At 47.5% G+C, this 21622-nt stretch overlaps 1 protein-coding gene, 1 long non-coding RNA gene and 1 pseudogene across 2 annotated transcripts; 1 reads left to right on the top strand and 2 right to left on the bottom strand.

Moving 5' to 3' along the window:
* The first annotated feature begins 1304 nt into the window (after positions 1-1304).
* On the top strand, positions 1305-5457 carry LOC117191536 (annotated as a pseudogene).
* LOC117190721 (glucose-6-phosphate exchanger SLC37A2-like) lies at positions 5446-8877 on the bottom strand. Its single transcript, XM_033395789.1, has 7 exons — positions 8686-8877; positions 7754-7965; positions 7535-7695; positions 6993-7481; positions 6492-6708; positions 6300-6427; positions 5446-6208 (listed from the first exon to the last, which is right to left on the bottom strand). The coding sequence occupies exons 3-7, from the start codon at positions 7655-7657 to the stop codon at positions 6155-6157; spliced, it is 1011 nt and encodes a 336-aa protein (XP_033251680.1). The 5' UTR covers positions 7658-7695; positions 7754-7965; positions 8686-8877; the 3' UTR covers positions 5446-6154.
* A 1486-nt stretch (positions 8878-10363) lies between these two features.
* On the bottom strand, positions 10364-10967 carry LOC117191109. The gene is made up of 2 exons (XR_004473935.1): positions 10527-10967; positions 10364-10460 (listed from the first exon to the last, which is right to left on the bottom strand). It is a non-coding gene; the product is annotated as an uncharacterized LOC117191109 (long non-coding RNA).
* Positions 10968-21622: the final 10655 nt, after the last annotated feature.

Here is a 21622-nt window from a genome sequence, read left to right as displayed (position 1 = left end):
AGATTTGTGGTAAAAGTGGATGTGTGTAACGTCCAGAAGGAATCGTTTCCGACCCCATAAAGTATATATATTCTTGATCAGCATCAATAGCCGAGTCGATTGAGCCATGTCTGTCTGTCCGTCTGTCCGTCCGTCCGTCTGTCCGTCTGTCCCTCTGTCCGTCTGTCCGTCCCCTTCAGCGCCTAGTGCTCAAAGACTATAAGAGCGAGAGCAACGATGTTTTGGATCCAGACTTCTGTGATATGTCACTGCTACAAAAATATTTCAAAACTTTGCCCCGCCCACTTCCTCCCCCACAAAGGGCGAAAATCTGTGGCATCCACAATTTCGACGATACGAGAAAACTAAAAACGCAGAATCGTAGAAGATGACTATATCTTCTAGAGTGAACCAGATCGTATAATTATTATAGCATCAAGAAAACAATTTCATTTTTTCTCGCCCTGTCTCTCTCTAACACACACGTAGCATAGCCGGCTTTGCTTAGAGTAAAACATTAGCGCCTAGATCTCAGATACTATAAAAGCTAGAGCAACCAAATTTGGTATCCACACTCCTAATATATCGGACCGAGACGAGTTTGTTTCAAAATTTCGCCACACCACCTTCCGCCCCCGCAAAGGATGAAAACCTGGGGATATTCACAAATCTCAGAGACTATTAAGGCTAGAGTAACCAAATTTGGTATCCGCACTCCTGTTAGATCTCACTATAAAACGTATATCCAAAATTTCGCCCCACCCCCCTCCCCCCCCACAAAAGACGAAAATCTGTTGCATCCACAATATTGAGCCATACTGACTTAGTATCGGGTATAACTGTAGAGTTGCGGTCTCCGCAGCAACTCACAACGTTCCCCCTCGTTTTGTACTGTGTTCTGTGGGAAAGTGTAAATCCCTAGTCGGAGACAACGAGTATTATATCTGCCAGCCAATCATATACATGGCCATGGTCAACCAGTGAACGCGTGGATCGTGTGATTTACTTGTGATAGCAGAAGTTGTGTGTTTTTGATAAGCTCTCAAGTGGTATAGTGACTGAATAATTAAGATATTCGGGATGGCCAGCAGCGATAATAACCAACCGAGTGGATTATATATCAGTGCCCGCAAAATTGTGCCGCAGATTTGTTGTGCGATTTTAAAGAATTCGAGAAAATATATTACAAATAGCACTACATACGCATTTCCTACGCTTATGACTGCCCGTAGATAGGCACGTAGTATTGCTAGGGCTCAGTGTCTGTCATCCTTAAGTCCCCCATCGAAGATAAATAGATTAGATATTGCCCTAGCATATGACATATCGTATCCACTCATGAGTGTGCCTTTCGTCTATGGATGGGCAATGTGTTCACCAAGGGAAGACGCGAGCAGTTGGATGCCAACGAGTTGTACGAGCTTCTGCCCAGCTTCGACAGTGAATCACTGACCAGGCATCTGCAGCCTCACTGCGAGAAGGAGTCGCGGAGGAAAAGCCCCAGCCTTATGCGCCTGATCTTCCGTGTCTATTTCTGGCAGTTTGTGCCCATTTGCGTGCTCTACTCAGCGCTGGAGATAGCCATACAGTGAGTTATATAAAATTATAAAAAAATATTGCTTTTACAGGGATACTTCTTTGCAGTTCCTTTCAGCCTTTGCTGCTGGGCGGCCTAATCTCGTATTTTGCCCAGGGACAGACGACCATCAGCAAGGAGAGCGCCTATTTGTATGCCATGGGAATCGTTCTGTGCTCGCTAATCACCTCCTTGGTCTTTCACCCCTTCATGTTCTACGTGTTCGCTGTGGGTACACGGATACGCCTGGCCTACGCCGGCCTCGTCTACAGGAAGTGCCTGCGCGCCTCGGCCAGCAGTGGTGAGGGGCTGGGCTCCCAGGCCATCTCCGTGATGTCCATCGATCTGTCGCAGTTCGATCTTACCTTCTACTTCTTTCACGATCTGTGGAAGGGACCCGTGGAGGCCTGTATCTTTGGGTAAATTATGTACCGCCAGATTGGCTGGACATCCCTCATTGGCATTGCCTTCATTGTGGTCTTGATTCCTCTCCAGGCTTGGGCGGCCAAGGCAGCCGCTCACTTCCGATCGCAGTCGGCCAAACATCGGGATGAGCGCGTACAGTTGATGAACGAGATCATCAGCGCCATTCAGGTGATCAAGATGTATGCCTGGGAGAAGTCATTCGGCAGATTGATTGCCGCCGTGAGGCAGTTGGAGGTAAAGGCTATTCGGGGATCAATGAGCATCTACGCGGCACTGCTGTGCACCAACATGATATCGAAAATATCGCTCTTCCTCAGCCTTATTGCCTATGTCTATGTGGGCGACGTCGTCACCGCCAAGAAGGCGTTCATACTCTCATCCTACTACAGTCTCCTGAACGATTCCCTGCTCCACTATTGGCCCATGGCCATTACCACCTGGGCCCAGACTCTGGTGAGTGCTAACCGCGTGGTGGACTTTCTGCAACAGACCGAGAAGCCCACGGAGGAGGGCTGCAGCCAGGACAATCCCGGACTGCAGCTGGAGATGCAATCGGAGAAGCAGAAACTATTGAAATCTCTTAGCTTTAAGAATGTGAGCGCCAGTTGGGAAAAGCCCAGCACCAAACAACGTCGGAAGCCACATATCCACGGCATCACCTTCGATGCCAAGTCTGATCAGTTTGTGGGCATCGTCGGCAACGTGGGATCAGGCAAGAGCACGGTCCTTCACGCCATTCTCGGCGAAATCGAGCTAATGGAGGGAGGGACGGGTGGAGATCCACGGACGGATCAGTTATGCCGCCCAGCAGCCGTGGGTTTTCCAGGGCAGCATCCGCGATAACATCCTCTTTGTAGAGGCTTACGACGAGCAGCGCTATCGTTCGGTGATCCATGCCTGCCAGCTGGAGCGTGACCTGGAGCTGCTGCCACGTGGAGATGCCACCGTTGTGGGAGAGCGTGGCATCAGCCTGAGTGGAGGACAGAAGGCTAGGATTGCCCTGGCAAGGACTGTCTATCGTCAGGCGGACATCTACCTCTTCGACGATCCCCTGGCCTCAGTGGATGCCCAAGTGGGGAGCCTGCTGACGGACAAGTGCTTCAATCGGCTGCTCAGTGGAAAGATGCGCATCCTGGTCACCCACCATGTGCAGCTGCTCAAGCATGTAGACCACCTCCTCCTTCTGGAGTCGGGCGCTCTCACGCAGCAGGGCAGCTACGATCAGCTAAAGGATGTGATCAGCCATCATGCAGCCCTCGATCTGGAAGCCATCGAGGCGGACAAACAGCAGGTGGAGCGAGTGCTCAGCCAGGTGGACAGGACCTCGAAGATGTCGACCAAGAGCAAGGAAGATGATCCGAGCACCGAACAGAATGAGGATGCGCATGCCGAGCGTCAGCTTCAGGGTGCCGTGAGCTACGAAACGTACAAGTCGTACTTCCGGGCCCTGGGCGCTCCGTTCCTCGTGTGCCTGGTGCTGGCCATGTTCATACTCGCTCGCGGCTGCCAGGCGGCCATGGATATCTTCATCTCGCGCTGGGCCACTTGGGAGGAGGATCGCAGCTACGACTCCGTGGACGAGTACGATGCTACGCGTACCAAAATGGTCACATGGTACACGGTGCTGCTGCTGTGCACACTCGCCCTGTATCTGCTTCGCACCTTTGGATTCTTCTTCATGTGTTTACGCATCTCCTTGCGGCTGCACGATCAGCTCTACCAGGGAATAATTCGCGCCTGGATGCACTTCTTCAAAGTGTATCCCTCAGGTCGCGTGCTCAATCGATTCTCCAGCGACATACAGAGTGTGGATGTGACCCTGCCGCAGGCCATGATGGATTCTCTGCAGTTCTTGGGGATGTGGTGGCCGTTCTGGTGATTGTGGCCATTGCCAACTATTGGCTGCTCATCCCTGCTGCCGTGATGGCGCTGCTCCTGTATCTCTGCCGGGCCCTCTACATAGGAGCCAGTCGCAGCCTGAAACGCATCAAGAGCATGAGTAAGTCGATATTGGAATACGAAACGATTCACCCTAGCTCATGATTCTTTGCCTCTGCCCATCCAGCTCGGAGTCCAATCTCCTCCCATACGAATCAAACGTTCCATGGCCATACCACCATACGATCGATGGACGCCATGCCGCAGCTGGAGCAGACCTTCTATGGTCACCAGGACACAAACTCCTCGGCCCTGTTCCTCTACGTAAGCGCCAATCGGGCCTTCTCCTTCTGGACCGATCTCATCTGTGTCGTCTACATCCTGGCCGTCACCTTCAGTTTTTTGGTGATGAACCAGAAGTTCTACAGTGGCGATGTGGGCCTGGCCATCACTCAGTCCATGACTCTAGTGATTATGTGCCAGTGGGGCATGCGGCAGACGGCGGAGATGGCGAACAATATGACTAGCGTAGAGCGGGTGCTGGAGTATGCACAGATGCCATCGGAGCCCCCACTGGAGACGCCTGCGAGTGTAAAGCTTCCGGCAGAATGGCCACAGGCGGGCCATCTTCGTTTCCGCGATCTGCGCATGCGTTACGCCCCCGAAGACGAGGACATACTTCGAGGCCTGAACTTTGAATCGCAGCCCATGGAGAAGATCGGCATTGTGGGACGCACAGGAGCGGGAAAGTCCTCCATCATTCAGGCCCTGTTTCGTCTGGCTGTTAATGAGGGCACCATAGAGATCGATGGACAGGACATTGCCCAGTTGGGTCTACATGATCTACGCAGTCGCATATCCATTATACCCCAAGATCCCGTTCTGTTCTCGGGCACACTGCGCTTCAACCTCGATCCGTTCGGCGAGAAGAGCGACGCGGCGATGTGGAGTGCCTTGGAGGACGTGAAGCTGAAGAAATATGTGTCCAGTCTGGATGGAGGTCTGGCCTGTCGCATACAGGATGGTGGCTCCAATTTCAGCATGGGTCAGAGGCAGCTGGTGTGCCTGGCCCGTGCTATACTCCGACAGAATCGGGTTCTCATTATGGATGAGGCAACGGCCAATGTGGACAGCGAGTAAGCTTGTTTTCAGATGTGACCCTGTTAACCTAACTAACTTGTGTTCCGTTTGCCCTCCTTAGGACGGATGGCTTGATCCAAGAGATCCAAGATCCATTCAGACAAAGTTTGCCCAGTGCACAGTCTTAACCATTGCCCACAGACTGCATACGGTGATGGACAACGACAGCGTCCTGGTTATGGATGCTGGACAGATTGTTGAATTCGGGGCACCACACAAGCTTCTACAGCGTCCCGGGGGGGACCTGCTCAAGCTCCTTAGTCAAAACGATGCTGCCACCGTGAAGTACCTGAAGAGGATTGCCGCTGAAAGCTACGTCCGCAGGAACAAAGATGGTTCTCTCACAGAAGTCGATGAAACATTGGTCGAATGAGCATATGTTCTTTCAGGCAAAACAGGAACTCAATCAAACAGCGAGTCCGTCCGGCAGTGACCAGAAAAAGACATAGCGCTCAGAAATTGGACTGCCGTGAGGGGCGGACGGTCCTTCCGGTTTTATTGATGTACGAAAAGTGTACGGATAAACTGTATTTACATAGCAGTATAATTACGCTATTACTAATGATAGTTCGGCACTTAAAACGAAGAGACTCTGACACACGCACACACAAGATTACAAAATATATAAATATGTATATGTAGTATATTTATAAATATATAAATCGTATATGTAGTATATAGTATTTGTACGCAATATATCAAAAGTGTAAACTTGAAAGATGGCTTAGGATAATGGTTAACATTCCGGCCTGTTGAACGAAAACATTTAAAATAACATTACTGATATACGACATGTACTAGTATAATGGGTAGGATAAAACTAGAATCAGATCGGCTCTGATACTCGTACGCTCTCGAATGGAAACAATACACTTCTTTATGAATGCTATACAATGCACGATGTACACAAAACGGTTATCAAAATATCTTATTAATAAGGTCAGACTACATCAATCGCCTCGAGGTCCGCCGGTGATCTCGGTGATCTCCGCAGCGAGGCGAACTCTTTGACGACCACTCGACTCAGCAACATGGCAAGGATGTCGGCTATGATGAGCATGTAAAAGACATTTTGCCAGCCAGTGGTGGAGATCAGGCCGGCTAGCAGGGGCCCCACAGCTGCACCAATCGAGCCAGTGCCATCGATGATGGCCGTCACAGTGGCCAGAGCGTTGGCATTGCCCTCCAAGGAGCTGTCCTGGCCCCGCTCTGCGCTCACCGAGGTCGTGATCAATGCATACGGGAAATGGAAATTAATCTCAATACTCGACTAAATAGGGTTGTTCATGCAGATACTTACAATGCCCATGCAGATGGTGGCCGACATTCCAGTCAGATCGGATAAGTAGCCCGCAGCTATGGCCCCGAAAATGCCACCCACATCAAAGAGCGTAGACAGATCAGCGGACAGAGTGGGACCCAATGTGCCTGCCATCGTAAATACATTGATTAATTAATGTTTCTATTGTTTGGGGACAGTATTTATACTGACTGGAAGACTGTATGTACAAGGGCAGCCAGTACATGAATGTATAGCTGACCAGCTTGGTGAAGAACAAACATAACGAGAACTCCGCAACGCCGGGTATATATAGAGCATCGATGAGGCTGATGGGACGACCAGCTCCGTGCTCCCTCTGATGGTTCTGCGACTGGGAACGAGCCAAGATTGGTGTGCGTTCCGTTGGCGTCGATCTGTAGCTGATTTCCTGCAAGAGTAGGAAAAATTCGATTACTGATTGATTCGTGGATATTCGTGAGTCAAAGCGCGCAAATATTACAGAAGCCAATAGGGAAAGCAAACACTGAATCATGCACTTACGGTTTCCGAAATGCCATACCCAGGCATGACTACCAACTACAGCCGAGCAAACACGCGAACATGGATACACTTAAGAAATTAAAATCACCAAAAATAGGGTATTCGGACTATCTGAATATTGGCCATTGGTTCTCGCTTGGATCAGGATAATTGCCGAAAGGGAATACTTACGGCATCGTTGTGGCGCACTTGCTCCTCGTCCGAGTCGTTGGTAACGCGACGCTCGTGCGGCACGCTGTCCGGATAGCATCCCACAATCTCCGGCTGATCCACCAGGAACAGGAAGAGTAGAAAACCAACCGCTCTTAAGGTGCCCAATATGTTGCCAATGGACGTGTGACTGTTCCAGATGCCAAATATGAGGCCGCGATTTGATTTGCCAAACCAGCGACCCACCAGCGTGACCACGCCTGGCCATCCCGTGGTCTGGAATATGCCGGCACAGATCTGGATAAGGATAAAGTACCAGAGACTGTGTATATTGGAGGTGCGGGCAATGCCAAACATGTACGTGAAGATGCCAGTGAGGATCATTCCCATTGACAGAACGTAGCGCAGGGAAACGCGCTCCGCCACAAAACCAGACGCAAACATGGCAATGGCATAAGTGAAGAGAAACGCCGAGTCCAGCATGCCGAAGTTTGGTGGCATCGGGTCCATCTATGGATATAAATTTTTGTTATTCGGGCATAAATGCACTTCAACAAACTCACCAAAAGGAGCATAGCCACAGTCCTGGCCTTCGTGCAGCTGGGCTGCCAGCGCAGAGGAACAGTTTCCCTGGAGAACCGATTTGACCACCGAAATCGGCTTTCGGCACATGTGATAGCAGACATAGGCAAGAAAAGTCAGCACAAAAATTGATACCTTGTAGCTGGAAAAGATTATCCTTGTGAATACTTGTTCCTCTTCGGACAGTGGAGCATACTTACAGCAGATCTCGGCGGGCGTGCAGGCGGGGGCAGCATTGTCGCGACAATTTCTGCACTATCCGTATGCCGAAGGGTATGTCGTTGTTGCTCATTTTACGCGTTCGTCCGCCTCCCAGTTTTGGTCACATCGACTGGCACAGGCGTTGTGTGGAGAAGCAGCTGCACACGTCCAGCGAACAGAGCGACGTGATGTCTTCGTTACAAAATGCTACCTACAAGAACAGAGCGAACAATCGCTGGCTGGCATCAACAGGTAGTTGGGTGACTCAACGGCAACTGTCGGCAGGTAGAGTGGGTTGAACACGGCTGTCTTTGTGGTTTCTCCCGGAGCCCATAGAGTTTCGGGTGAAGAGCGAGTTTTATATTACACTTATCGCAAACGGAGCCACATATGAAAATACATACATATGTACATGTACATGTACATGTACATATGTATAGTTTTTCTTGTTTGCGTCGTCGTTTGGCCACCACACCAACAATCGCTCAAACAATGACACCCCGAGTCATTCTGTGTGACGCTCGTATCGCAATTATAAAATGTCTTTCCGTTCGGTATACAAACTTTGCTGAGTTGGCGAATTTCTGAGCGTTGCTAAATTGAGTTTGACCCGCAGTCTATTGTGTTTCTAACAGATAACAGACTCTAAGAAGTACAAGTACATATGTATATTATCTTCTGCAGCATTAATATCTAAGCGAATGTGTACACTTGGCAACTGCAGAGATTTATCTTGCACAATGGATGTTCTTTATACGCGTGCAGCAATAGTTTTTGTTATCTTCCGCACTTGAGGGTATCCGTGGGTCGTTGACATGCGGTAGATTTTCGTTTGGGTTTGTTGACAGCCCCGAAACAGATTTGAAAGCTAACAAGTTGACATCGGTTGATAAAGCCACGTTCAACATTTACAATTGTCGTTAATATTTACCGTTGAACAAACATTATTTTATTTTTTTTTATTTTTTAGGGTTTAAGTTACCAAGCTACCCGTGAGTAGCGTGGGATTATTTGGCCGCCCGCCTTTTGAAGGTGGAAATTGCCAAGTCAAAGAATAGAAGATGTTGGAGTACTGTTTATAGCTTTACATCAATTTCGTCGATGAGGTCAATTAGTGTTTGGTACGCGCTGATGTTTTCTTTTTCAAAGAATTTGTAAATATCATTATATTTTCTTAGAGATGGGAAGTTTTGCCTTGTTGTGTTGTACCACTAACCATACAGTATATAGATGTGCCAGTTCATACAACGAAAGCGTCACACACTGGCTAGCGCGTTCAGTACCCCAGAGTGACGTCATCATGAGAGAGAGAGCGCAGAGAGAACATCTTTGCATGTGTTAGTACACACGCACTATGTTTCGACAAAAATACAATGTGATTGTATGCTTTTTCAGATTTTTTGAACTCTCTCAGGTCTGGTTCCCCTGCAGTTAAATCATCGCTTATTAAATGCATGATTTTTGCCTAAATATCATGCACATAATAAGCGATGATTTTTACCTAAATATCATGCATTTTATAAGTGATGATTTTTCCCGAAAAATCATGCACTTAATAAGTGATGATTTTTCACGAAAAACCATGCATTTAATATAAAAAGTAATACATTGTAATTGTTTATTTTTTCAATTATTTTTATTTATTATTATTATACCCGATACTCAAAATGAGTATTGGGGTATATTAGATTTGTGGTAAAAGTGGATGTGTGTAACGTCCAGAAGGAATCGTTTCCGACCCCATAAAGTATATATATTCTTGATTAGCATCAATAGCCGAGTCGATTGAGCCCTGTCTGTCTGTCCACATTTTTAAAGATACGATAAAACCAAAAACGCAGAATCGGTGAGGATGACCATATCTTCTACAGTGCAAAATCTGAACCAGATCGTATAATGATTATAGCCAGAATCAAGAAAACAATTTCATTCTTTCTCGCTCTGTCTCTCTCTAACACACAGGTTTCATGGTCGGTTTTGTCAATTGCAAAATATGAGTTCAAGGATCTCAGAACCTATAAGAGCCAGAGCAACCAAATTTGGTATCCACACTCCTGTGATATCGGACCTTGACCGTTTCGTGTCCAAATTTCGCCACACCCCCTTCCGCCCTCGCAAAGGACGAAAATCTGGGGCATCCACAAATCTCAGAGACTATTAAGGCTAGAGTAACCAAATTTGGTATCCGCACTTCTGTTAGATCTCACTATAAAACGTATATCTCAGAATTTCGCCCCACCCCCTTCCGCCCCCACAAAAGACGAAAATCTGTTGCATCCACAATATTGCACATTCGAGAAAACTAAAAACGCAGAATCATAGATAATGACCATATCTATCAGATTGCTGAATCTGGATCAGATCGGATCATTTGTGTAGCCAAAAGCAAGAAATCAATTTTCAGTGGCTACGCAGCGCCCGATGACACGCTCAGACTGATTTTCTGTCTCTCTCGCACGCACTCTTTGTCGTGTGGTTCAATATTAGCGGCGTCTGCCGCAGGAGAGCCATACTGACTTAGTATCGGGTATAACTGTAGAGTTGCGGTGTCCGCAGCAACTCACAACGTTCCACCTCGTTCATTATTGTCTACTTTGAATTTTTTTTCCCTTGAGGTCTTCTGAAAATGACTATTCTTAATGTTGTGAATAGCCTTCCGAATCACTTTTTCTGCTGGCTCGTCGGGTATTTTCATCTTCACCGCCGCTGAAATAATTTTTTATTTAACACGCGACCAACACATATTATTAATTAATTAAAAACTGCACTTACCTGATAATAATAATAATCACAGATTAATAATCACTTATTAAGACTCCAGATTAATAATCACTTATTAAAACTCCGTCTGACGATTGCAATTAGCAAAGAACAAAGAAGACGAAAAGATAAAACGAAGTTCTCTGCTTCTGCGCACGGTCGGCAGAACCGAATTACGTTCGGCACGCGCGGAAAATAGCAAATGCAAAGCGAAAAAAGAAAAAAACTACTGTCGACGCAGGCGCAAAGAAGACGAAAAGATAAAACGAAGTTCTCTGCTTCTGCGCACGGTCGGCAGAACCGAATTACGTTCGGCACGCGCGGAAAAGAAAGAAACAAAAGAAAAAACAAAGGGTTCGATTTGGCTGGCGTCAACGCCTCGATGACATTGTAGATGACATTCGTCATCGCTCAATGCTGGTACTGCAGGGTCTGTTTTGCCACCAGCATGTTTTAGTGTATGGGTGCACATGCATTCTCACGTACTTTGCGTGTGTGTGTTTAGTAATGCTGGCCGCTAGAACTGAAATTTGAGTTTGGTTCTTGTTTTGGGTCTTTTGATGAGCTGACCTACCACCACAAAATAAATGAAGAATGGGCAGGGGGTGGGTGTATGGTACACTAGGGCGCGGGAAATGAAATAAAAGCTGTTATTTGTTTGATTTATACCACAAAATATAAAATATTACAATAATATAATTACACATTTATTTCCTTATTTTAAACAGTTTGATTATAAATTATAAAAATTATGTAAACGCCGTCGGTTCTCGACTTTATAAATAGAGGATATACCTTAAGAATGTTCATATGTATATGTAACTATATACATACAATGTATACGTAAATACATACAGTGCCGCTCAACTGAATAGCTTCAACAATTTTCAAAAGTCAAAACGCTATATCTTTTTAACCAACTTACCGATTTATATAAAATAATTTTTTTTGCATAGATTGATTCATTATTAATATAGCAAGAAAGTTTCCAGAACACGTGTTTAAAGGCTATTTATTAATTTTTTCAAAAACATTACAAACGAGGGGGAACGTTGTGAGTTGCTGCGGACACCGCAACTCTACAGTTATACCCGATACTAAGTCAGTATGGCTCTCCTCCGGCAGACGCCGCTAATATTAAACGACACGACAAAGAGTGCGTGCGAGAGAGACAGAAAATCAGTCTGAGCGTGACGTCGCGCGCTGCGTAGCCAGTGAAAATTGATTTCTTGCTTGTGGCTACAAAAATGATCCGATCTGATCCAGATTCAGCAATCTGATAGATATGGTCATTATCTATGATTCTCGAATGTGCAATATTGTGGATGCAACAGATTTTCGTCTTTTGTGGGGGCGGAAGGGGGTGAGGCGAAATTCTGAGATATACGTTTTATAGTGAGATCTAACAGAAGTGCGGATACCAAATTTGGTTACTCTAGCCTTAATAGTCTCTGAGATTTGTGGATGCCCCAGATTTTCGTCCTTTGCGGGGGCGGAAGGGGGTGTGGCGAAATTTTGAAACAAACTCGTCTCGGTCCGATATATTAGGAGTGTGGATACCAAATTTGGTTGCTCTAGCTTTTATAGTCTCTGAGATCTAGGCGCTAATGTTTTACTCTAAGCAAAGCCGGCTATGCTACGTGTGTGTTAGAGAGAGACAGGGCGAGAAAAAAAGAAATTGTTTTCTTGATTCTGGCTATAATAATTATACGATCTGGTTCAGATTTTGCACTCTAGAAGATATAGTCATCTTCTACGATTCTGCGTTTTTAGTTTTCTCGTATCGTCGAAATTGTGGATGCCACAGATTTTCGTCTTTTGTGGGGGCGGAAGTGGGCGGGGCAAAGTTTTGAAATATTCTTGTAGCAGTGACATATCACAAAAGCTTGGATCCAAAACATCGTTGCTCTCGCTCTTATAGTCTTTGAGCACTAGGCGCTGAAGGGGACGGACAGACGGACGGACGGACAGACGGACAGACAGACATGGCTCAATCGACTCGGCTATTGATGCTGATCAAGAATATATATACTTTATGGGGTCGGAAACGATTCCTTCTGGACGTTACACACATACACTTTTACCACAAATCTAATATACCCTAATACTCATTTTGAGTATCGGGTATAATAAGCAAAATATAATAAACTTATACAAGTTAAATTTTTATATTAATAAATTCAACGTATTGAGTTTTCTTGCGGACGAAGTCCGTGTTCTTTATTTGACGAATAATTAAAGAATACTTTTCAATATATTTTGAGGCCCTATTCTTACTGTGGGTTCGCGACCGCGGAATGTTGCAGCGATGCAACGACAGCAGTTCAGCCGTGGTATTTCTCGGAATCCCTCGCCGTTGGCGGATATCGTCCAGACGCTGATCCAGCAGTTTTGGCGATCTGGAGCGGCTCGTGTCGGTTGCTGGTGTTTTGGCAACTTTGTCGTTAACTTACATACATTTTATAAAATGAAATAAAAAATCCTACTGCCGCAAAATTTTGAGCTTCTTCTCGTATGATTTTGCATTTTGATTCCCTATCATCCTATCTGTTAACCATTTACAATTTTTTCAAATCAAAATCAATACAAACTGATTGAGCAGATGATTTCGGTGTACAAAGCACGGATCGGAAAATTTAAACCAGTCTGCATATTTATCTATTTTTGACGTTAAAATTATACATTTTTGGACTATGCTTCTTTTTAAATTGAATTTGTGAGACTTTGTCTCGAAATGCCGATTAAATATATCAAAATAAAATATACGAATGTAATAAACTTTAATATTTATGTACATATGTACATAAGATATTTTATAATTGAATTAGAAAATTTATGGGTATTGTCCAGGAGAGTATTCAAGGTGCGACCGGCATCTAAATTTTGCTTTGCAGATTCCCGTCGGAAAGCGCGCGATTGACAATTGATTTGAAATATATGTAAAACCAATTCCATTTAAATTTATGCATATTTATTTAAGTATATATATATTTTTTCTTATATTGTATATTTAGATACATCATTGTTTTAGTTATAATAAACAAAAAAGTCGAGAACCGACGGCGTTTGCATAATTTTTATAATTTATAATAAACCTGTTTAAAATAAGGAAATAAATGTGTAATTATATTATTGTAATATTTTATATTTTGTGGTATAAATCAAACAAATAACAGCTTTTATTTCATTTCCCGCGCCCTAATGTACCATACCCCCACCCCCTGCCCATTCTTCATTTATTTTGTGGCGGTAGGTCAGTCCATCAAAAGACCCAAAACAAGAACCAAACTCAAATTTCAGTTCTAGCGGCCAGCAATACTAAACACAGAAACGCAAAGTACGTGAGAATGCATGTGCACCCATACACTAAAACATGCTGGTGGCAAAACAGAACCAGACCTGAGAGAGTTCAAAAAATCTGAAAAAGCATACAATCACATATTTTTGTCGAAACATATTGCGTAGGCCGTCAGCCATCGGGTGCTACAGGGGGACAAACGGATGACGGGTCGGCTCGCACAACTGTGAACTCGGAACTGAGGCGCAGCCGCTCCGGTTAGTAATACCCGGTGCGGTCTGCGTCTCACACCCCCCCCTAGGACACAGAGGGTTGCGAGCGAACCGTCACCCGCCGTAACTGTGCACACCGGTGGAAGTGCGACTATACTCTCCCCGTGAGGTCGGCTGGAAACAGGTCCTAGCACGGTCATGTCTCTGCTAGGATGCTGGCGAATGGTAGTCGGGCGGAGAGAAGAAAACTCTCAGTGAAATTACCCCAATCCAAGGTGACACTGTTATATGCCGAGGGATGCATGGCCGGGGGGGTGCCCGGTCGCTAATATGCGCACTCTGGATACCTGCCGACCTCCAGTTTAAATCAGGCTTCCCGGGGCAAGCGGGCTATGCCTCGGGTGACCATCCCCTTCCCGCCTACTCGTGGGAACTACTGTGCCAACTAATAGACATATAAAAACCAACAAAGCCGCAAAGGAGCTCGGTACTCCTCTTAAAGTACCGGAGGGACAAGCCAATCCCTCTGCACCAGCGCCTGGGAAACCGGGTCCAAAGAAGACGGGGAAGGAGACTGAGTCGGTCCACCGTCTTCAGGCAGCAGCCGCAGCGAGGGGGGGCCCGAAAAGCCAATCGGGTCCTTCCAAGTCGGGTGGCTCCAAGGGCGAAGCGGATACCGGGGTGGCTGCCAAGCAGAGCGTAATCGCGGCTGGTAAGCGCACCGGGACCGAAGAACCCATGGGAGCCCCGGCGGGCAGCGTCTCTGCACCACGGGGTGGAAAGCCGTCGTACCAGGACAGGAGACGAGCGGCTTTCATCCTGTCCAACGAAGACCCGAACTTCAAGGCGTCAGCCGAAGGAAAGGAGCAGGGGCTGTGGGCCTGCTCAATCCTTCCACTGTTCCAGCCAGCCAAAGCCGGAAAGGGCGCAGCCAAGGCCGCCAACAAGCGGCAACGCTCAGCGGAGGACCCCGCAAATCAGCCAGGCCAAGCCCAGCAAGCCAAGCGGGTGAAGACCCACCTCACGAACCGGTCGTTCGCTGAGGTGGCGAGGGGCAGGACCCTGATCGGTGTCCTGGACAGGGGCGCCGAGGACGGCCATGTCCCTCGCGATAAGTGGCACCTGGTCGAGAACGAGCTCCAGGACCGGTTCCTACTGGAACTGAAGGAGAACGGCGGAGCACCGCCAAAGTGTGAGGACGCAGGGGGGCATCAAGGCAAGGTGAAAGCCATCGCCTGCCAAGACGCTCGCTCTGCGGCTCTCTACATGAAGGCGGTGGCGGCCCTAAAAGAGGTCTATCCAGGGGCGAAACTGGAGGCCGTGAAGTGGGAAGATGTCCCTAGTCGCCCGAGAGCCAGAGCGTGGGTCTCGGCTAAGCCTGCAGAGCCTGAGAAGATCCTCAGGTTACTGCAGGTCTGCAACCCCCACCTTCCTACAGCCGATTGGAAGGTGGCAAAGGTGGAGGATATCCAAGGGCAGAGGCGCCAGATTATCCTCGTCCTAAATGAGGAATCCATTGATCTCCTCGCAAAGTCGGACGGTGTAGTGGATTATGGCTACAAGAATGTCACCATATCCACTTACAAGTCCGATCGCAAGGGCAGGCAAGCGGAGGTCGAGCCAGACCCGGAGCTGCCGGAGATCCCGAGATCTCCTGCAGATAAACCTCCACCATTGTAAGGCAGCATGCGCTGCTCTACTGCTCCACCTGGCCAAGGGTGGAGCCGACATAGTCCTCATTCAGGAGCCCTGGATCCTCGGAAACAGGGTCTCCGGTCTGAGGACTTCTGACTACAAGCTATATGTAGCTGAAACCGCAGGTAAAATTCGTCCCTGCATTCTTGCAAAAAGAGAGTTGCACTTATTTTTGCTTCCAAATTTCAGCAATGAAGACCACACCGCAGTGAGCCTCGAAGGCCAGGAGCGCTCACTGAGGATCTGCTCCGCATACATGGGACATGAACAACCAGACCCCCCTCCACACGCGCCTCTCCGGGCTCTAATCGCAGACTGCTCGGCCAAGGACATCGGCCTAATTGTGGGGTGCGATGCCAATGCACATCACTGTCAGTGAGGAAGCTCTGACACAAACGAAAGGGGTGAGTACCTTTTCAGTTACTTACTGACCACTCAGATGGTCTTACTAAGCCGGGGTAGTGATCCCACCTTTATCATTAAAAACCCTAAGGAGGTCCTGGACCTCACGCTTGTCTCTCATGAGATACAGCGTAACATTGTATCCTGGAGGGTCCTGGAAGAGCACTCCTTCTCGGACCACAGGTACGTGGAAACTGTCTTCTCCTTCTCAGTACCGAAGCCAGTCCGATTCCGAAACATCAGGCGGACAAACTGGACTCGGTACTCTGATTACCTCTGTCGTGTTCTCCCTGAGCCCCCATCTGAGGAGGAGTTCTCCACGGAGGCCACGACTCGTCTTCTTAAGATCTTTACCGACGCCTGCAATAAGGCGCTCGACAAAGCATGCCCCTCTGGCAAGAACAGAGGCCGGAAGAAACCTGAATGGTGGAATCCGAAACTGGGTGAACTCCGGAAAGCCTCCCGGAGACTCTTCAATAAAGCTAAGGCTGAAAACGTTGAGCAAAACTGGGCCGAATACAAGGCCATTCTGTCAACCTACAACAAAGAACTTAGAAAAGCCAAGCGCGCCTCCTGGCGTAAGTTCTGCAGCGAAATCGAGAGTAACTCAGAAGCCTCACGCTTGCGCAGAGTTCTCTCGAAGACAACACCCACCCTGGGCTACTTGAAGAACACCGACCAGTCGTGGACTACGTCCAGCGAGGAGTCGCTAAATCTTCTCCTAAATACCCACTTCCCTGGCTGCGATGAAAACAGACCCAACTACCTCGCGCCTCCTTCTGTCGCCTCAAATGCCATCTTGGGACTGCTAAGCCAGGAGAACATTTCCTGGGCGATCAGAAGCTTTAAACCCTACAAGTCCGCGGGGCCAGACGGCATTTTCCCTGCCCAACTGATTCACGCGGGACATAAAGCCATTAACTGGCTCAAAATAATTTACGAGGGAATCTTCTCCCACGGGTGCATTCCTGACACCTGGCTTCAGACCAAAGTCGTATTCATACCCAAAGAAGGCAAGCCCTCGCACACTGCCCCAAAAGATTTCAGACCCATAAGTCTATCGTCTTTTCTTCTAAAGGCGATGGAGCGGCTCCTGGGGCTGCATCTAACGGCGTGCATTCCGTCCAGTCTGATCTCAGACTCCCAGCATGCCTATCGGAAGGGAAGATCCACCGAAACGGCCCTACACTCGATCACATCGATCATCGAAGCATCCCTTAATTTTAAGGAGTACACCCTAGTAGCCTTCCTCGACATAGAAGGCGCCTTTAACAACATCCTTCCGACCGCCATCACGGGCGCACTGACGGATCTGGGCGTTGACTCCAGGACGGTGAGCCTGATCGATCAGATGCTACAATGCAGGACGGTTGAGGCATCACTGGGGACGTCAACGTGTACCAGATTTGTCAGCAGAGGCACACCGCAGGGCGGAGTCCTCTCGCCCCTCCTATGGAACGTGGCAGTGAACACACTGCTGCGGGAGATAGAGGGGGGTGGCTGCCGTGTGGTGGCGTACGCGGACGATGTTGCCATAGCATTCTCCGGAAAATTTCCGCAGACATTGTGTGAGTGCATGACAAGTACTCTCACGAAAATGTCGAAATGGGCAGACAAATGCGGGTTAGGCGTCAACCCGTCTAAAACGGAACTGGTGCTTTTCACTAGGAAGTACAAAGTTCCGGTACTGATTCCCCAAGACTATGTGGGTAAACGCTAGTCTTCAGCAACAACGCCAAGTATCTTGGCCTAATCCTCGATAGAAAGCTCGATTGGAAATTGAGCATAGAGGACAGAGTAAAGAAGGCCACAGTGGCCCTCTATACTTGCAGGAAAGCCATCGGACTAAAATGGGGAATGACCCCCTATATAGTTCGGTGCCTCTACACCGCCATCATACGACCAATCATGCTCTATGGAGTGGTGGTATGGTGGCCAGCCTTGGACAGAAGGACATGCCTCAATAAACTCAGCACAGTTCAACGCATGGCAGAGCTATGCATAACTGGCGGGCTACGCACTACTCCAGGGGAAGCCCTGGATACTGTGCTGGACCTGTGGATCTCATGGGAAAGAAGGTGGCAACACTTTCCGCCCTCAGAATGAGAGAAGCCACACTGTGGAAAGCATCCGCGGTTGGGCACTCGGGAATCCTGATGAGACTCCCGCAATTACCAGAGAGGACAGATTACTGTATCCCCAGTGATCACCTCTCGACGCCCTTCCAGGTATCAATCCCATCTAGGGAGGACTGGGAGATGGGCGAACCAGGACCTGCAAATGCGGTCCACTTCTACACTGATGGCTCAAAGCTAGACGGCCGCGTGGGAGGCGGAGTCTACTGCAGCGAGCTGAACATCAGTCATTGCTTCAGGCTCCCGGATCACTGTAGTGTGTTCCAAGCGGAGGTTGAAGCCATCAAGGAGGCCATTTCGATCGTCTCCAAATTACTTCTAGATACGCACTTAGTGTGCGTCTTCTCGGACAGCCAAGCAGCTATCAAAGCTCTAGGCTCAATATCGTCGAACTCAGCGACTGTAAATGACTGCCGCAGGTCTCTGCACGAGATCGCAGAGCAGTTAGATCTCTTCCTTATATGGGTCCCCGGCCACAGGGACATCGAGGGGAATGACGCCGCCGACGAGCTAGCCAGGCAGGGTACTACGATTCCTCTCCTACCGGAGAGGGAGCAAGTAGCGATGCCCTTGGCTACGTGCAGGCTCCTAACGCACGAATTGTTCGAGCAAAATGCCAATAGGAGATGGCAGCAAACCGTTTCCTGTAAAGTCTCAAGATTGATATGGCCATATCGATCGAAGAAGCGCTCAGCAGAGCTGTATAAACTCAGCAGAGCACAGTGCTCTGCAGTTACTAGAGCCATTACGGGACACTGGCAGATCGGCACTCACGCCTCTAGACTGTCAATCCCTCATAACGACTTCTGCAGGAGTTGTCGCGACGAGGAGGAGGAGGAATCGTTCCCCCACTTCTTCTGCCACTGCCCAGCCCTTGGAAATCGTCGTCTTCGTATTCTCGGGGCCGCTTTCCTCACGGACATTTCGGACCTGTCCGTAATCAAACCAGGGACCTTGTCCAAATACATCCAAGCCACCGGATGGGACTGCCCTTAACCTGCAGTAGTATGCTCTCACGGTTCGGGCAACGCGAAGGGGCACATGCCCATGCGGCAACACAACGGACCTTTTATAGGTCCAAGTGAGCTTGGGGGCGGGAGGCTCTTATCCCCCCCTCCCGGCTACCGTCTTAACCTAACCTAACCTAACCTATTGCGTGTGTACTAACACATGCAAAGATGTTCTCTCTGCGCTCTCTTTGCGCTCTCTCTCTCATGATGACGTCACTCTGGGGTACGCAACGCGCTAGCCAGTGTGTGACGCTTTCGTTGTATGAACTGGCACATCTATGTATATAGTGGTTAGTGGTAAGACGTTTTGTTTCGGTATATTTCTGAGGGTCTGACGGTACCTCGGACGATACCGCGGTCACCCTGATCAATCTGCAATAAAAAAATTGTTTAAAATGTCTGAATCATGATGCAATTATACAAGGTGGTATCGTCGGGAGCTCGTGTTGTCCCTTATCGTCAGTGCATGCTTGCTTGTTGATGATGAAGGTTGTTCAAGGACGAATTTTTTGATATACGACAACAACAAAATTATAAAAAGCATATAAAAAAAATACCACAGAATTAGAAGTAATCTTTATATATTAAGTAAAAGAACATTTTAATATAACTAAAAATGTTGAAGAAAAATTATTAATGGCTGCATAAAATTTAAATATTAATATATCAGTAAAATCATTTTATTTTAAAATTTTAAAACCCACGGGCCTGCTAAGGGTTAATCAACATCAACATATACCGTCTCACTCAAACTCACTATACTATGTGCCCTTCACTCGCACTTATTGCTAGCATACGTTAAGGGACTAACTTTTGCCGACGAGACCACCTTGTATAATTGCATCATGGTCTGAATTTAATGAACCAAACCCGACTCTGTCTGAAAATGACACGGAAGAATCTCTCAATACCGCTAAGGAGACAGCAGAATGCTTCGATATTGAAAAGGTGGCCGAGCTGTTCGCCAGCAGTCTCCTGGAAGAAGATGACGTCCTCTTGGATGCCTATCTGGCGGCCTACGAAGAAATTATGAGGTAAGCATAGCCAAGAGGTCCTTAAAGCATCCACTTTTACCTTTATTGGGATGATTGCAGGTTCTTTTTCACACAAAGGACGAAAATCTGTTGCATCCACAATATTGCACATTCGAGAAAACTAAAATCAGAAAACAGAGAAAACAGAATCATAGATAATGACCATATCTATCAGATTGTTGAATCTGGATCAGATCAGATAATTTTTATAGCCAATAGGAACAAATCAATTTGCAGTGGCTACGCAGTGCCCGACGTCACGCTCAGACTGATTTTCTGTCTCTCTCGCACGCACTCTTTGTCGTGTCGTTTAATATTAGCGGCGTCTGCCGGAGGAGAGCCATACTTACTTAGTATCGGGTATAACTGTAGAGTTGCGGTGTCCGCAGCAACTCACAACGTTCCCCCTCGTTATACCCGATACTCAAAATGAGTATTGGGGTATATTAGATTTGTGGTAAAAGTGGATGTGTGTAACGACCAAAAGGAATCGTTTCCGACCCCATAAAGTATATATATTCTTAATCAGCATCATAGCCGAGTCGATTGAGCCATGTCTGTCTGTCCGTCTGTCCGTCCGTCCGTCTGTCCGTCTGTCCCTCTGTCCGTCTGTCCGTCCCCTTCAGCGCCTAGACTATAAGAGCGAGAGCAACGATGTTTTGGATCCAGACTTCTGTGATATGTCACTGCTACAAAAATATTTCAAAACTTTGCCCCGCCCACTTCCGCCCCCACAAAGGGCGAAAATCTGTGGCATCCACAATTTCGACGATACGAGAAAACTAAAAACGCAGAATCGTAGAAGATGACTATATCTTCTAGAGTGAACCAGATCATATAATTATTATAGCCAGCATCAAGAAAACAATTTCATTTTTTCTCGCCCTGTCTCTCTCTAACACACACGTAGCATAGCCGGCTTTGCTTAGAGTAAAACATTAGCGCCTAGATCTCAGATACTATAAAAGCTAGAGCAACCAAATTTGGTATCCACACTCCTAATATATCGGACCGAGACGAGTTTGTTTCAAAATTTCGCCACACCCCTTCCGCCCCGCAAAGGATGAAAACCTGGGGATATTCACAAATCTCAGAGACTATTAAGGCTAGAGTAACCAAATTTGGTATCCGCACTCCTGTTAGATCTCACTATAAAACGTATATCTCAAAATTTCGCCCCACCCCCTTCCGCCCCCACAAAAGACGAAAATCTGTTGCATCCACAATATTGAGCCATACTGACTTAGTATCGGGTATAACTGTAGAGTTGCAGTCTCCGCAGCAACTCACAACGTTCCCCCTCGTTTTGTACTGTGTTCTGT

The sequence above is a fragment of the Drosophila miranda genome (genome assembly GCF_003369915.1).
Source record: "Drosophila miranda strain MSH22 chromosome Y unlocalized genomic scaffold, D.miranda_PacBio2.1 Contig_Y1_pilon, whole genome shotgun sequence".
Taxonomy (NCBI): Eukaryota; Metazoa; Arthropoda; class Insecta; order Diptera; family Drosophilidae; genus Drosophila; species Drosophila miranda.
Note: the sequence above shows the minus strand (reverse complement) of the source record. Positions and strands in the feature narration are given on the sequence as shown.